This window comes from Lagenorhynchus albirostris, chromosome 5, assembly GCF_949774975.1.
Source record: "Lagenorhynchus albirostris chromosome 5, mLagAlb1.1, whole genome shotgun sequence".
Lineage (NCBI taxonomy): Eukaryota > Metazoa > Chordata > Mammalia > Artiodactyla > Delphinidae > Lagenorhynchus > Lagenorhynchus albirostris.
Window position 1 is genome coordinate 85,839,781 of NC_083099.1, and position 16,351 is coordinate 85,856,131.

Genomic DNA, 16,351 nt, shown 5'->3' on the forward strand with positions numbered 1-16,351 from the left:
TTCACTGACTAGCAAATGCACCTCTCTGGTGAGGGTGTTGATATGGGGAAGCTGTGTCTGTGTGGTGGAGGGGCATACGGGAAATCTCTGTATTTTCTTCTCAATTTTTCGGTGAACCTAAAAAAACTAAAAACTCTTAAAATGCTCTAAAAATAGTCTGTTTTTTTAAAAAAAAGACAGCCTGCATCAATTAATGTAAAAAACACCAGAAACACTAATTTCCCCTTATGGTTCACAGCTGAGGCATTCTTATCTCTCCTAATACTCACAGGTCCTAATGGGCTTTTAAGTTCTCCCCTGAGTAAAACCCTCCAGCTTCAATTCAACTTTTAGTGCCTATAGCTCCTGCCCAAGCTCTACCGGGCTTAAAACATTCCCATGTTCCTTTATGTAAAAATCCTTCTGATTATAAACTATCAGCAGGAATTTAGTGAATGCCTGTGTGCCAGGCCCAAACGGCATCACTAGTTCTGATCACAGCATGGGGTAAAGGTTGGGGCAGTGGCTCAGAGGAGGTATGTAGCCTTCCCAAGGTCACTGGCCAGCAAGCCAAGGCAGCTGGGAGCAGGGCTGATCCCAGCTCAGTGTAGAAACTACACTGATCCCTCCGCTCAGTGTAGAAATGTGTAATACATTGAAAACCATACGGTAGAATTTTTAAAAGTGTATTTCTGCCATCAAGCAAGAGCTACGATTTTGAAAAAGCATTCGTGCTCATTGTAAAAGTCAAACAATGTGTAAAAAGCAAACAAATGTATAATGTGGAAAGTTCCTAATGAAAGTGATTGGAGTGATCATATGTCCCTAGTTTGCCTGGGACAGTCCAGGTGTCATTAGTAATAGTGCCCTCTCTTGACTTTCACAAGTGAAATAATCATACCTCTTTGGATGATTATTTATAGGGACACCCTATCTGGATCCTCCCTCCTCCAGCAATCATCACTTTTATAGTTTTGTGTGTGTATATACCTACATATGTTCTTTATATACTAGCAATTTTTCATGTACGAAAAAGGAACCATCCCAGCGTGTCTTTTAAGAGTGAGAAGGGGACGCAAGATGCCTCTTCCCTCACTAACTGGACTTCAGCCACGCTAGGCCATCTGGCCCTCTTGGTTTGGGGAGCCTTGTGTGACTACCCCGAGCCTGCCCCTCCTGCTGTCCTCCTGTTGTCTGGGAGAAGGCCAAGGCACACGGGAACACACACTTACCATATAGAGAGGCCGGCTGCACTGCTGGATGCAGTCCGTGTAGAACACCATAGCGGCCCGTCGGAAAATTCCCAAATCTGCTGATGACACAATTGCATGGTGAGAAGGCTTGGTCAGAGATAATCCAGAACACTCCCCTTTGGCCCAAGCTTTTGCGGCCAGGATGATGTCACCTCATAAAAGCCATGCTTTGTCCCTAATAGGTCAGCAATAAATGTTTGCTTTAAAAGACGCCACCCACAGCTGCCTGGGCTTTCGTGGCAGGTGTGCTCTATCCATGCAGCAACCCGCAGAAAGGCAGGCAAGATGGACACAAGGAACAAGCACTCGCAAACCGTTTGGGGGGCTGGCCAACCCTCCTATGGTCTCCTTCAGCTAAGTTTCCCTCTGTTGATGGTTTAGTGTTTTCTTTACAGCAGAGATGTATGGGGACTCTCAAAAGTCACCTTAACACATCTGCTCTCTCTAGACCATGGGAAATCTTAGCTTGGAAAAATTCGAATCTGTGTTTCTCAGTGTGGTTATAAGTCAGTAAGAATTGAACCAGGGGACAGTGGGGTCTACTAAGCATGTTCAGAAACCTGTACATATGATGATTGTTATGTGAGCAGGGTCAGGGCCCCAGGTGGGGCTGTCATTCTGTGAGCCATCCACACAGAGATGCCACGGGGAGAGCTGGGGTCTTCCTGAAGTGAGCATTTCAGTAAGGGTGGACCCCAGCTCTGCTGTGCTGCCGTTCCTCTTCAAGGCTACCCCTGGGGTCAATTTAAGCAGCGTTCACTAGACTAGATACACTGGGGGGTGGGGGCGTGGGCGTGTCCGTGCACTAGCCCAGAAGAGGCGCGCTGCGGGCTGGATTGGGGTGCATCCCTGCCTCTGAGCCTCTCTCCAAACCCCCTGCCCACCAAATCCTGCCCAATCTGCAAGGTGTTCAGAAAGCAGAGTTGGCAGGTCAGTCAGGCATGTTACTTTGTTAAGAAAACAATGTAGAAAACCCTGGGGAGGGTGGCTGAACGTTACCTGTGTCAGACACATCTGAATCAGTGGGAAGCAGAGAATTGAGGAGAGAAAAAAAGATTTGTAAGAAGGTAGCCAAACAGGTAAACTACTGGTCATTTTATTTTTCTCTCGAAACAGATGACTTTAATTTTGTTTTCTGATTACAAAAGTAATGTCTTCTCGTAAAGAACACAGACTCCTTCTGCCTGTCTCAAACGTTCAGAAGTTCACTATTCTTCGAAGCGTGAATCAGACTTTCCTCTCTCCCTGTGTACTTTTGTGCACCACTTGCAACTTATAATCCATCCTCTGCCTGTGGTCCTTTTCGGGAAACAAGAGGCACGACGGTGATCTGGACAAGTAGCTCTGCAGTTTTCTGTCCTGCTTATGAAATGCTCTGCCTCATTGCTACTGCCTTTCCTCGTGTCCACTTTAATTTTCCTGTGTGGCCTAAGGGCCCCAGAGAAAGGAATCTGTGATTTGAGAAAGCAAAGGCAGCTTATGGAATGGGCAGAGAGGTTGGTGTTGCCTGAACCACTGTCCACTAACCCGACTTCCTGACTTTGGACTAAATGTAGATGCAATTGTCACAATGTTTTCCTTTTGACTTTGGTAAATCCGTAACCACTTGGGGGACACTCCCTAGGTACAGAAATTTTAAATGTTGGGTTAAGTTGTGTGAAGGTTATCTTCCCTTTGCCCCTCCAGACTCACCTGCCATGTCTCTCTGTCCTCACCACGCCCGGGGAGGCTGACTGCAGGGACCACTCAATGGGTTCCCTCGCTCCCCTTGGACTTGGACAATGAGAAATGCCAGCAGGAGACTGGAGGGACAGAGGAAGGAGAGTGAGCCCAGAGTACTATCTGCCTGGTGCCTTCCCTGTGAGGTTGCCTGTCTGTTAGCCAAAGGTCACTGCTCCACGCTCATGGAGGAAGGTGACTTTCTCTCCGTGATGCCCTCCTTCCATGTTTTGGTAACCACTTCCTCTATGCCCTTTTGGGCTTGTGGGTAGTAAAAGCTTCCTGCTACTAACCCCAGGTTACTGTGCTACCCCTTTCATTCTTCCCCACCCCACCCCTGTCCTATGAAGAGTCCCTCTGTGAATAAATCTTTTATCTTTGTATGTGATACCTTTTTCCTGTTGGGACCCTGACAGACTAGTACATGGTTATAATAGACTACATTCAATTTCTCCTTTTTTAAAAAGGTAAATTAATTCAGTATTGCAAAGTTGCATGGGGCCAAGGTGGTATAAACATATTAAAAGCTCCTCTATGTATTAATGGTCACTACCATTACATATATCTGTATTCAAGTTTATTTTTCCGACTTGCAAAACCCAGAGGAACAGTGCCTAACTTATGTTCCTTTTGAGAGTTTAGTTTGTTTGACTTCATTCACCTTTGAGTGTGGAGGATGGAGCACGAACAGAGTGCTGTACCAAATGTTCTACCCAACCAGCTATTGATGCTTCCACTGGGGGGAGTTGGAGGTATACCGGCTATGTTAACACCAAGAGTTAATCTACTGACCATGCCAAAAGGAAAAACTAAACTGCCAAAATGAGAGATTGTTTTATTTGGTCTCCTAGTCTTAAAGCCACTTGTTTATGTAGAATCGCTCTTAGATCTGGGCAACAGGGGAGCCGTATTTTAAAGGCCCTCATTCCCCAGTGACTGAGGAGTCTGCAGGGCAAGGGGGCTGCTTCTTCTAGGCCACATTCTGAATTCCTGGACCCAAGAATTCCCTGTCCTGAGGGCCTTGAGCCCGCTCTCAGAGCCTGCATAGGTCCCTTCCCTGGTTTGTCTTCCTGAGGGCAGATAGCACCACTAGAGTGTGCACTTCTAGGGGCAAGGAATGGCCAATTGGATGTTAGACAAGGGTGTCCATATGCATACCTGTGAGACCCCTTAAGATGCAGGACAGAGCCAGAGGTGAGAAGAAAAGAGGGGCAGGGGTTGGGGACCAGCTCTCCTGTATAGCTATGTTCTGGAGTACTCTTCCATGCACCTGAGAATTTTAAATTTGAACTTGTACCTTGTAGGTTGTAATGAAGGTATATTTATCAGCTTCTTGGTCTTCCTTCTTTCTTCCTTCCTTTCTTCCATATATTTAATACTTTTTTCCTCTGCTTTATAACTTAAACATTTTTATACATATGGTAAGTGGGCTTTTATTTACAGTCTTGCCTTGGGCTCTGCAAATATTAGGGATAGGCCTAGTTTATATATATATTGGTTTTTCTTGAAATATACAAATGAATCTTTGAGTCTGACTTCCCGGACTTTAAAATGATGGGTGAAATTTAGATGCTCTGAAATGACTTGCACCCACTCAAATGTATGCTGACTGACCAAGAGCAGATCAGAAGCTGATTTCCACAGAACACTTGGTGATCTAACGTGATACGTTCATGCCGTCAGAGGGCGTTCGGCAGGTGTCCTGCCTCTAAGATTGGCAAGTTGGTCTCCAAAACTTCCAGCCCCAGAATTTGAAAATAATATAGAATTTATTCTTGTTAACCATTTAGGATGGTTAGAGAAATGCTCCTTTTAAGTGCTATGAACTGAAAAACATTCTTCTCGGTGGAACTAGCGGTGTGATGATCATACTGTTCTACAAACGCACTTTCAAAGTTTGGTGAATTGTAAAGCTTTGGGGACTTGGAGTTGGAAGGATGCCTCAGCTCTGAGCTAGCTTAGTGTCTCAGTTGAAAACAGAACTAGTGATAGTAGATTGTTGCTGTCTTATACAGGAGAGGAAGCTCTTGGAGAGAATATATGCTATTAAACACACAGAATTCAGAGCAAGCGTTCACGGTGACAAGTAACACTTCCGTTTAGGATAGGCAAGACAATCCTTTCTCAGGGTAAGTTAATCAGCATGTTTAGTATAGAGTAACAGGTGACTCACCTATCTTGAAACGACCCATGTAGTAGATCTGGGTGCTGAGGGCCAGAGAAGCCAGAATATGGATTGCAGAGAAGATGACCCAGAACAACCACAGGTCATTTTTCCCAAACACCTAGGAGTAAAGACGGAAGTTACCTTCATCTGGGTTTTTTTTTCCCCCCCAGAGAACTTACTAAAATTGTTTCATCTCTCGTTTATGCCTAAGGTGTCAAAAACCTAGCTGTGTGTGAATTTTGGGTTTTCTCCCTTCTCTGATCTCACAGGGATCTTACTGCAGCCAGGGCTGGAAAAAGAATGGCTACCTGGCCAAATGAAAAAGAAAGAAATGGAAAAGGGAAGCAATGGGTGAGGCAGCTGAACAGCAGGTGAAGAGGCAGTAGGTCTAAAGCTGGGAGCTAATGCTCTTCAAATAACAGAAGACGACTGACGCATGTGCACGCACATTTAGAAAGTGGTTTTTGTCCTTTCAAGTCAGTCTCTCTCCCATCAGCCTGTACATCTCTATTCCAGTCTCACCCGAGTCAGGTCTCAGCTTTGTATTAACACTGTCCAGGGGCAGTGTTCCAGGGGCCTGTTACATTATTAAAAATTCTAGCTCAGTAACTAAAATGCTATGAACGGACCAATGATGAGAGTGTGTCATGAGCCAAGGATTATGATTAGTTAAACCTGTTCACCTGGGGTCCAAAAAACAAAATACAAAGCCTCCCAAGAGGGCTGCCAGCTGTGGGGAGGGACGCACCACTCCAAGGACGGTGAGCGTGATGACCAGGGCGAAGGAGATGTAAGCAGCGTAGGCGCTGGCGTTGATGTCTGGGTGGCGGGTCTGATAGAGCTTCAGCATGCAGAGGCCGGCGATTATGTACATGAAGGAGGTGTCTGAGGAGAAGCCGAGACAATCGAGATCCAGTAGGTGGCAGACAGACCTCTCTTCAGCCTCAGAGAACCCCTCCCTTCAGGCCTTGGAGTATTTGCTGCCCTCAGCCTGTGTGGTGACCTCCAACACGCCAGCCTCTCCAGGCACATTTTAGGTAAACCCTACACACTCCACCTCTCACCCCCTCCAAGAGGGGCATTCCTAGCTCCCAGAAGAAAAGTATCAGATGATATGATGAATAATTGCCTATCCCCACTCGCAGGGCTATGTGTGTATAAACGCTCCTGTCCAACAACAACAAAAGAATCCCTAATGGGAACAGGGCAGTGTGACAATAAAGAGAATCCTACGTGGGTACAGGAGGTCCTTCTCAGTATACTGAAACATAACCACATTGATTACTGCTCATATACAAGGCTTTCTAGCCTAGGGATAGAAGACAGCTGGAAATTCCATGTGGCTTAGCTGCATGGGGGTTAAGGAAATGCAAATTAAAACAGCCATGCAATGTCCCATGTTACTAAAAAATGTGGCAAAAATGTAAATGTCTAATAATAACACATGTTAGTGATGATACGGGGGAAGTGGAAACTCTCACTCAGCCAGTGGGAGTGGGAATTAATATTCTGGGGAGAAAGTTGGCTGTTTTTGGTAAAATGGAAGATGCATCAACCAGGACCATGTGACCCCAAAATTCTACTTCTAGGTATTCCAGGGAACCTCTCACATGTGCGCAACAGGCATAGATGAGGCTAGGCATTGTAGCACTGTCTGTACTAGCAGAATATTGGCAACCTCTAAGTGTTGTTCAATAGAGGAATTGATAAATGTGGTATATTTTTATTACAGAATGACAATCTTTAAAAATGAATGAACTGGATATCCTTGGTTTAATGCCAATAAATCTTGAAAACATTGTTGAAGGAAAAAAGAAGGATGCCGAACGAAGTGTGAGAAATTAATATTAATTTGTTACAAATGAAGAAAAACTATAAAAACAAACTGGAAGGATAAATATAAAATTAATCACAGCTGTTGCTTCTAAGGAAGGGGAGAGTTGATAAGTTTAGAAAACAGTTCAAAATGGGACCTCAACTTTACACAATGTTTTATTTCTTAAAGTAGATTTAAGGCAAATATTTTAAAGTGTTGGCATTTGTTCCTTATGAGTGGTGAATGATGATATTCTCTATAGTTTTCCTCTATTAAAAATGTCTTCTAATTTAAACAAACTAAAACGTGATGGAGAATTTCTGTGGTGTTGTGAGTTAACAGCCAGAGGCTAGAGCACAAACACAAAATAACTGTTTTTAAAAACCTCATCCTCGAGTGTGGAGGACATTGTTAATTGCCTTCTTCCAGCATCAGCTATTCCCTTTCTCCATCCTAACAGCATCTCGATACCAACTCAAATATCGCAGCCCCATTTTCTATGCAGAAATGCACACCCTCCCAGACCACTTGCTTCAGGAAAGCTAACCGCACCCCTGGTTCCAGGGAAGGGTCTCATTGGTCTACAGGTAACCTCACCTCCTTTGCCACCGTGACTGGGGTAGCAATGCTGGCCCGAGCGAACCCTCACACAGAGAAAGATTCTGGAGTAAGCTCAGGGCTGTGTAAGCTGTGGAGGCATGAGGGGCTGTTATCTGGGGAGTTTGGGGGGAAAGAATTTTCCTGCTCTCAAATGAAGGCTCCTGGAAGCCAGCTCACTGCTTTCTCTAGACATCATGGTGTGGAGACAGGAAGCCAAGACCTGCTGTAGCTATTTCTGCCACCACGAGGGAAGGCAGCCTGAGGAGACCACCAGTGTGCAGGCTGGGTGCAACCAGGGGGATCACGGAGAAGCGGAGCCAGAGCCACCAGACAAACTACCCACAAGGCCATTCCACCTCTGTACGTTCGGCTGGTGCGCTGATGAGTGTACTTATTATTTAACCCAATTCGAATTGGGTTTTCTATTACTTTCAACCCAAAACAGGCAAACTGCTAAATTAAGCCAAGCTACACTGAGGGAGATTTCTAGATGTCTGTTGGTGGTTTCTACCTGACCTGCTGCCTGACACTTAGCCCATTGCCCACCTGCAGATCTAGCCATGAGATCAGTACCCAGTGTTCACTCTTTTGTAGTCTATAAACGGTGGTCAGAGAGGAAAAAACGGTACAATGTGGGGAAACCATGCCCTGTGGTGAGGTGCCCTCAGATCACTTCACGTAAAATGTCATTTAATTCTTGCAAGCACGACCCTGGCATTTCTGAGAGGGTCCCAGGATAAGACTCCTATAACTCAAATCTGTGTAGCTGATGTAAATTCGAATTACCGAATTGGAAGTTGGAGTAATTAGGGCAGACATGGTAACAAGCACTGAGCACCCCTTCCGTCATCAGTGCGATGCCCATAGCATAGAAGAGACCGAAGTGTTTGGGAATCCCATACTCCTGAAAAAGCAGAAAGCTTGGTCAGTGGAAAGATACTCCTTAGTGACTCAGCCACAGAACCGGGACGCCCATGCTCTGGCCTCGTGTGGTCCATGACACGTAATCCATTGTCACACCGTCTAGCCAGATGTCCCTCCTCTTTGCAGATCCCGTTTGGAACCATAACCCTTCCTAGCTCTCACCTCCCTCGTCCCACCCTCTCCTCACCATGGCAAAGATGTCCTTGGCCTCCAGGGCTCTTTGATGGAGAATGTCCCGGCGCAAGACTATCAGCAGGAAGAGGCAGCCCAGGAGCATGTGGCCCAGGTTACTGAGAATGTTGTTGAAGGCACTAAGGGGATGACAGAGAGACCATGAGGGAGTCAAGGTATCAAAGAGCTTTAGAGACGGAATGAAGGCATGGATGAGCGAGTGAAATCAGCATTCAGCATTTTCCACGGCTAACCTTTCCATAAAATTTCAGGACCGAGATCATCAGAAAGCATCTTTAACCTAATGCCACGTTAGGATGCTTAGCCTGGGATAATGTGTCCGTTTCCTCTCAGGGATGCCTGCTTAGCTTCCCTAACACCCACTCAATCCTCCCTTGTGCTGATGGCAGTAGCGGGGAATGAATCCTAGGAAAGAGAGTCGCTCCACAGATGGGCAGTTGGGCCAAGCGTTTCAGCTACACCATGAGAGTGAATTCACATAGATGGACGGACCCACGTTATGTGTCCATACTCAGCTCTGTAACCATGAATTTCAGGATACGCATCAACTGGTCACAGCCAGCAGATTTATTTAAGGAAACTGAGACTAGTTCAGTTCTGGATCGAGAAGCCAGGCTCGCAACTCCCAGGCAAATGCTCTCTGCAGTTCTCCATGTTCTGGAGGCTGGAGCATGGCCTTGGAGGCAGCAGGCCCCGGTATGAGTCTCAACATCACTAACGAGCTGAGGGACCTTCCGCAAGTCCTTACCTTTCTAACTGAGCCTTAACGTCTTCATCTAAAAACGGGGGTAATAATAATCCTATCTATCTCATGAGGTTGTTTAACGGATTGAATGTACTAGGAGCTCATGCCCATGGGTGAGGGTCATCACAGCTAAGGACCTGGTATTTTCAAACACATCTCTGCCTTCTCCTCAGGACTGTTTCCTGAGGCCCCCATACAGGAATGGAAGAGGCATACCTGATCTCAACTTCCTGATTTCATTCCTCTTTACCCTTGATTGGGGTGCTTTTCCGCAACTGTTTCTAGTATTTTTTAAAACTGAAATCGTCACATTACACAGAAAGGCATCTCTCATTGCCTCAGAGGACTGGGCTTACCTCAGGACACCCCAGGGGTGAGCGCAGAGGAAGTTGTAGTAGCAGATGTCCTGGTTACCAGTGACATTGACTATCTGTAAAACCAAGAGTGAAAAGAGGAGATGCTGTTTTCCTCCACCCCCTGAGCCTGAAATCACAAAAAGTGGACAGTGCTCACAGCGATCAACTGTCGGTGATGTACAGTGTAACCAGCGCCCCTTCTCAGCGGGGGATGGGTCGTTATCTTCAGCCTTTCCACAGTATAGACACATTTCCTTTCAATGCTGCCATCTTGCTTTGAATTGAAATATTCCGTGTCCCTCATTATGTGGCCTCGAGGCAGAATACAACTGAGTATGTTTCCTTTGTTCTCATTGTAAAAGGATTTTGAGAGGATGCTGACATTGGGACCTGCCTATTAGGATGGTCATGGTACATCCTATGTTCTAGATGAATCCTGGGAGGGTAAGGAGCTGTTCCATCCTCTGTGTGGAAATGGTAACCACAGGGCAGGTGGACATAAGGAGATGTGTGATTGGTTGTCCATAGTTATCACTATCGCTATCGTTAAGAATCTTCCTAGATCACAGCATAGCTGTATCTTCTGACAGCACCAAAGTATTCAGAGAATATTTAGATTATAAATGGTGGTGCTCAAGGCTTATAAAGTCCTCGTCCTCATCACGTATTAAGTATGGAACTGGCGAAATATTATTAAACTCCTGGCTCTCAAACTTGGCTGTACACTGGAATCACTGGGAGTTTCATCAATACTGATGCCTGGGGCTTCCCTGGTGGCGCAGTGGTTGAGAATCTGCCTGCCAATGCAGGGGACACAGGTTCGAGCCCTGGTCTGGGAGGATCCCACATGCCGCGGAGCGACTGGCCCCGTGAGCCACAACTACTGAGCCTGCGTGTCTGGAGCCTGTGCTCCGCAACAGGAGAGGCCGCGATAGTGAGAGGCCCGCGCACAGCGATGATGAGTGGCCCCCGCTTGCCGCAACTAGAGAAAGCCCTCGCACAGAAACGAAGACCCAACAGAGCAAAAATAAATTAATTAATTAATAAACTCCTACCCCCAACATCTAAAAAAAAAAAAAAATACTGATGCCTGATTCCACTCTGATCTAACTGGTGAGGGGTACAGCTTGGACACTGGGATTTTTAAAAGTCCCCCAGATGATTTTAATGCAAAGTTTGAGAACCATTGCATTAGAAACACCTTTAGCCTGGTGCTGTTCTAACTGGGCTTTTTCATGTGTAATAGATCCCAGACGGGATCCCTTAAGTGACCTGGACCCTAGGGTTCTGTGAAGGTGCAGTGGCGATTCTCAAGCTATTTTAATTATTGTTTTTGTCTGTTTTTTATTTATTTTATATTTTCTTTTAATATTTCATTAGTATTGTGAAGCTGTTCTTACTTTTACAAAACATATTTACCCTCAATGACAGGACACAGGCTAAATTAGACATCAGGTTTCTTTGTTTTGGTCTGCAACTTTACTCATCATCCCATGATGATCAAAAGTGCAGACTGGTAAAAAATAGACATAGTTGATAGATACCAAGACTAAATGAGTGCAAGGGAATAATTTCAGATTGGTAGTCAAAATAATACAAGAGGTCTGTGATAAAACAATTGGGAACTAGATTTAAGGGTCAAAGACGAACCAGTGGAGAAATCCAGTGGGAACCAAAACGGGGAATTAATTCTTGGACGGAGCTCAAGTTATACCTTTCTCCGTAATTCGCAGCAAATATCTTTCCCTGCAGTATGAAAGGTGGGATTTTGGAGTTCGGGGCAGCACTTACTGTCTGGTAGGTGATAACCAGCTGGATCACAGGCAGCGCATAAAACACAGCAATGGTAATGATGTTCCTACGCAGGCAAAAAATCAGAAACGGTTATTTCCAAAATAACAATGGAAACTTTGCCCTTTTTTTTTTTAAAAAAAAGAATCTTTCCACCCCATAACTCCCTAGTTAACTCACAAACGCGATTAGAAACTGATTATGTGGTTCCTGTTTCTCCAATCTTCCTCTCATACAGTTACTTGTAAAACAGTGTAAATAATACTTGCTTCTGGTTTAACCAATTATTAATGAGGGCCTATCTATTTAGGATATTGTTAGATTAAACGTGATCAGAGAGGGACTTCCCTGGTGGTGCAGTGGTTAAGAATCCACCTGCCAATGCAAGGGACACAGGTTTGATCCCTGGTCCGGGAAGATCCCACATGCTGAAGAGCAACTAAGCCTGTGCACCACAACTACTGAGCTTGTGCTCTAGAGCTCGCGATCCACAACTGCTGAGCCTGCGTGCCACAACTACTGAAGCCCATGAGCCTAGAGCCTGTGCTCCGCAACAAGAGAAGCCCACCACAGTGAGAAGCCTGCACACCGCAGTGAAGAGTAGCTCCTGCTCGACGCAACTAGAGAAAGCCTGCACACAGCAACAAAGACCCAACGCAACCAAAAATAAATAAATTAAAAAAATAAAAATAAGTTGTGACTTAAAAATTAAAAAAAATGTGATCTGAGAGTAGGTAATGGGTGATGGATCTCACAAAGGGATGTGGCTCTTTTAGATATCTCTTAGTTCTAAAATGATGGCCCTACTACGGAATTCCACGTGGTCCCCACTGGCCCTTGTTTTCCTCTAATATCTGTATCCCAGTAAAAGAGTATCCTTCCAGAAAAAAGAATGGGAAGGGCTATCACAAGTGTCAGCTGGGGGTTTCTGAGAGGAAGGAGGGGACCCTGCCAGGCACCTCAGACTCTCTGCTTGTAGGAAGACTGCATCTGTGTCTGACCATCGCAGGTGTATTTATTATTGGTTGATGGTATCATCTTCACTCAGGGAGGTTTCTAGCTACTATGAGATGCTCTAGGCATCTCATCCCTTTAATCACTGGCTCTTCCAAGAGCAAGTCCTGGTGAGGAGAAGAGGGAAGGTGGTGACATTAATGTTATCGTTACTGTATTTTCCTAGAAAAGGATTTAGTGTCTCCCTATGGGATTCCACTACCATTCTTATTTAATACTTTGTATTTATTTAATTTAGGGCTGGTTTCCTTCGGTAGTTCATTTTTGTCTTTCCTATCAAATGTGGCATGAATCCTTTAAACACCTATACCTGTGCCTCATTAAACACTGAAACCTGTGATTTGATTCACTTATATGAATCTCATAAGTGATTGCAGCTTTTACAAGGAAAACTTTAATTTTACTAAAGAGAACCATAGCCCTCCTGGTCATTTACTCACCAAAAATAAATCTTATATTTTTTGCTGACAATTCTCCGGTCCTTCCTGGACAGATCTGACAGGTAAAGGAACATCTGGGATGCCAAATAAAAAGAGAGTGCAAAACTGTACTTGGATTTCTTGCATAAAATATAAAGGAGAGCTTTACACATTTCCGTTCAATCACTCACTAGGGATTAAAATTATTTAACAAGACTTTTCTTTTGATTTTGCTTTTCCCAGGATACCTTTAAAAAGCCTAGTATTTCCCTTGGCTTTAGGGAAATTGGCTGATGTGGGAAGCCTATTGGGCGTCTTGAATGCTTCTTAAATCTCAAGAATTGCTTTCCCAGTTTTCAGAGATGCCCATCGTGTGATTCTTGAATGACGAGGTTGAAACGGTACGATTCACCTTTGTGTCCCTTACTGGATACAACACAATGTGATACGTACGAGCCAGAAAGAAATGAGCTTTTACTCCTGAAGGATTTTATGTATACAACCAGGGAGTTTTTCCAAGTACACCCTGCAAATGAATCTTTTCTCCCATTTGATTGGACCCCTTCCTCAACTTTCGTCCATGCTCAGCCCCTTCAGACACTGAGAGCGTTTTAGCGCTCTGTTTTCTTTACTGCTCTCACTTTCTCCCTCCAGAAAGAAGTGTTAACCAACCAAGTATTGCTTTTAGTATGTAGCTAAGTTTTATCTAAAAAGCCCCCTGAACATATATACACTACCAGATGTAAAATAGCTAGCTAGTGGGAAGCAGCCGCATAGCACAGGGAGATCAGCTCGGTGCTTTGAGACCACCTAGAGGGGTGGGATAGGGAGGGTGGGAGGGAGACGCAGGAGGCAGGAGACATGGGGATATATGTATATGTATAGCTGATTCACTTTGTTATACAGCAGAAACTAACACACCATTTAAAGCTATTATACCCCAATAAAGATGTTTAAACAAAATAAATAAAAAGCTCACTGAGAAATTTGACTCCCCCTGAAGAAAAAATATATATATAAAGGAAATTGAGGTGTTGCTGAAGTTGTATTTGGCTCCTGAACTTTTCGCCCTCTCGAAGAGCACCACCTGGCAGAAGTACCTTGGTCCGGATGACGTTCTTATTGCTCTCAATGTCTGGCATGGTGTCGAAGTCACTTTCCTCCACGGAGCTGTCCGTGTCTGACTGGCATGGCTGTCTGCCATTGGAGGAGGACATTTGCCTGCCAGGACTGGAGCTTGACTCATCTGAAACAGAGGAGACTCATCTGCCTTCCCAAGCCGTGAAGAACCCATGGAGTCCATCTTTCTCTGCAAAAAGCACAGTGCTGACTCATTCCTGAAAACGCTGTGTTGGTAAAAACCAACTCCTTACCCACAGCACGTGTTCTTTCTCTAATTCCTCCTCAATGGACCTCTAATTTTCCTCTCCTCCTATTTTTATATTTAAATCATCTCTTTCTAGGGCTGAATACATAATATAAAGGCATCTGCTCTGTTAACTATTTGGCTGCAAAAATAATATTATGCTTATATTTCATGTTTCATATTTTAAAATATGAGCATAAATGTATAAACATACACATGCACGTAATTATGTATAGCATCTACCACATGTACGTGTTAGTACCAACACGTCCAGCAGCTATACATTTCTTGTGGATAAAGTATTTGTACACCGAAATCCCCCACATGCTGTATCTATGATTATATAATGGAAACAACATTCTCAAAAAGAAGAATCCTGTGAATGTTTCCCAGAGCAGATGGGAATTTGCACAGCCTAATGAGCACATGAGCAGAGCCTACCTTCTGCTTTATTTCTTCTATTCAGATGGTTAAAAAAAAAACAAAAAAAAAACCCTGTTCTTGCAGAGCCAGAAATAAGTCTCCAGCACTGAGCCCACATGCTTCTCAAAGTTACAGAATAACAGGGCAGGCATACAGGATTCCCAGCCCCTCTATGCTGACAGCTTAAGGTGCCCCATTCATAGGCCCGCAAGCATCATGGAAGTGTGTAGAAGCGTCAATGTGCGCCAACTCTAACAAGACAAGGATCAGAATTCTGACCCTTCAGGCCACTGAACGAGCCCTGGGGGTTGCCATGTGAATGACTGGGTGGCAGTGTGCAGGTTCGTTTATGCAGTTAGCCCAAATGGAAGATCGTTAGGCTTCAGCCGTGTTCACCTGCTGCACAGCCTCAGTCTTCTGAGCGCCCTTACTCCACTGAAACCTGAGAATGAAACACCGGTTCAGTTGATGTCGGGCTCCCTGACGTCAGACTCTTGACGCATCTTTCACGCCCTAAACTCAGGCTGGGTACGAGAAAATCCCCCAGGGAGTTGATGGCAACCATAGAAAGTTCTGCTCAAGTGTGGCTAGCAGACCCAAGAAATGCATCAATAGAACCAGAGAAAATGAGAGCTGGAAGGAACCTTCCAGATCATCGAGCCAATTCATCTTATAAATAAAAGATAATCTTATACGATGACGACCTTGCCCACTCCCACAGTTATTAGTAGCTGGAGGGCTCCTTGTATCCTATTCTTTGGAGAATCAGGAAACACTTCCATGAATGGACTCATTGTAGGAAATACCTATTGCCCCATAAGTGCTTTCGTCAGGGGTGCTGGCAGCAATGGGATGTGACACCGACGTATTTCCAGAGCCTGTTAAAAAGAAAAGCAAAGAGGCAAACACTTTATGTCCAGTTGCCAAAGTGAAAGAACATAACTCTAAATAGTTTGATTTTCTTTTCACTCTAATGTAGGAGCCTGCAGGCCAATGTTATGGTCTGCAGACCAAATCTAGCCTGCCACCCGTTTTTGTATGGCCCTTAAACTAAAAATGGTTTTAAATTTTTTAAATGGTTAGGGAAAAATCAGAAGATGAAGAGTATTTTATGGCAGGTAAAATGATAAATTTCAGTATTTACATACGACGTTCTACTGAAACACAGCCACTCGTTGAGTACGTCTGTGGCTGCTTTTGGCTACAATGGCAGAGTGGAGCAGTTGCAACAGAGACTACGTGGCCCGCAGAGCCTAAAACATTTACCATTTGGCACTTTACAGAAAAAACGTTGCCGATTCCTGCCTGGCAGTGTTGCAGAATCACGAGAACAAAGGAGCACAGGTCCTGGAATCACTGTGAGGAAGGCCACCGCTGAACATAAACACCAGAAATAAACTTCTGTGATTAAGGGGCTATAATTCGGAGGTTTATTTGTCACAGTCATTAACAGTGCCCTAACTATAGATGGGATGAGCCCTGACAGGATGGAAATTACTGCACTCCTTGGAGCAAAAAATAATGACAACGTGAACTAAGGATGTGCAGGAATATGGGTTATTTGGGGGATAGTTCAGAGGTAGAATA

The 16,351-nt window shown here is 44.6% G+C and overlaps 1 protein-coding gene across 5 annotated transcripts in view; it reads right to left on the bottom strand.

Moving 5' to 3' along the window:
• Positions 1-16,351, bottom strand: part of SIDT1 (SID1 transmembrane family member 1) — an 87,197-nt gene that overhangs the window by 12,058 nt on the left and 58,788 nt on the right. For 3 of the 5 annotated variants that reach the window (XM_060150603.1, XM_060150602.1, XM_060150601.1), the window contains 11 exons: positions 15,571-15,642; positions 14,076-14,221; positions 12,997-13,070; positions 11,543-11,609; positions 9,752-9,825; positions 8,646-8,769; positions 8,321-8,438; positions 5,867-6,003; positions 5,125-5,236; positions 2,232-2,246; positions 1,212-1,288 (listed from right to left, as the gene is read on the bottom strand). In XM_060150603.1, coding sequence (XP_060006586.1) covers positions 1,212-1,288; positions 2,232-2,246; positions 5,125-5,236; positions 5,867-6,003; positions 8,321-8,438; positions 8,646-8,769; positions 9,752-9,825; positions 11,543-11,609; positions 12,997-13,070; positions 14,076-14,221; positions 15,571-15,642 — 1,016 coding nt within the window. Of the gene's footprint in view, positions 1-1,211; positions 1,292-2,231; positions 2,247-5,124; positions 5,237-5,866; positions 6,004-8,320; positions 8,439-8,645; positions 8,770-9,751; positions 9,826-11,542; positions 11,610-12,996; positions 13,071-14,075; positions 14,222-15,570; positions 15,643-16,351 lie in introns of all 5 variants that reach the window. The other 2 variants (XM_060150600.1, XM_060150599.1) reach the window with 2 other exon arrangements.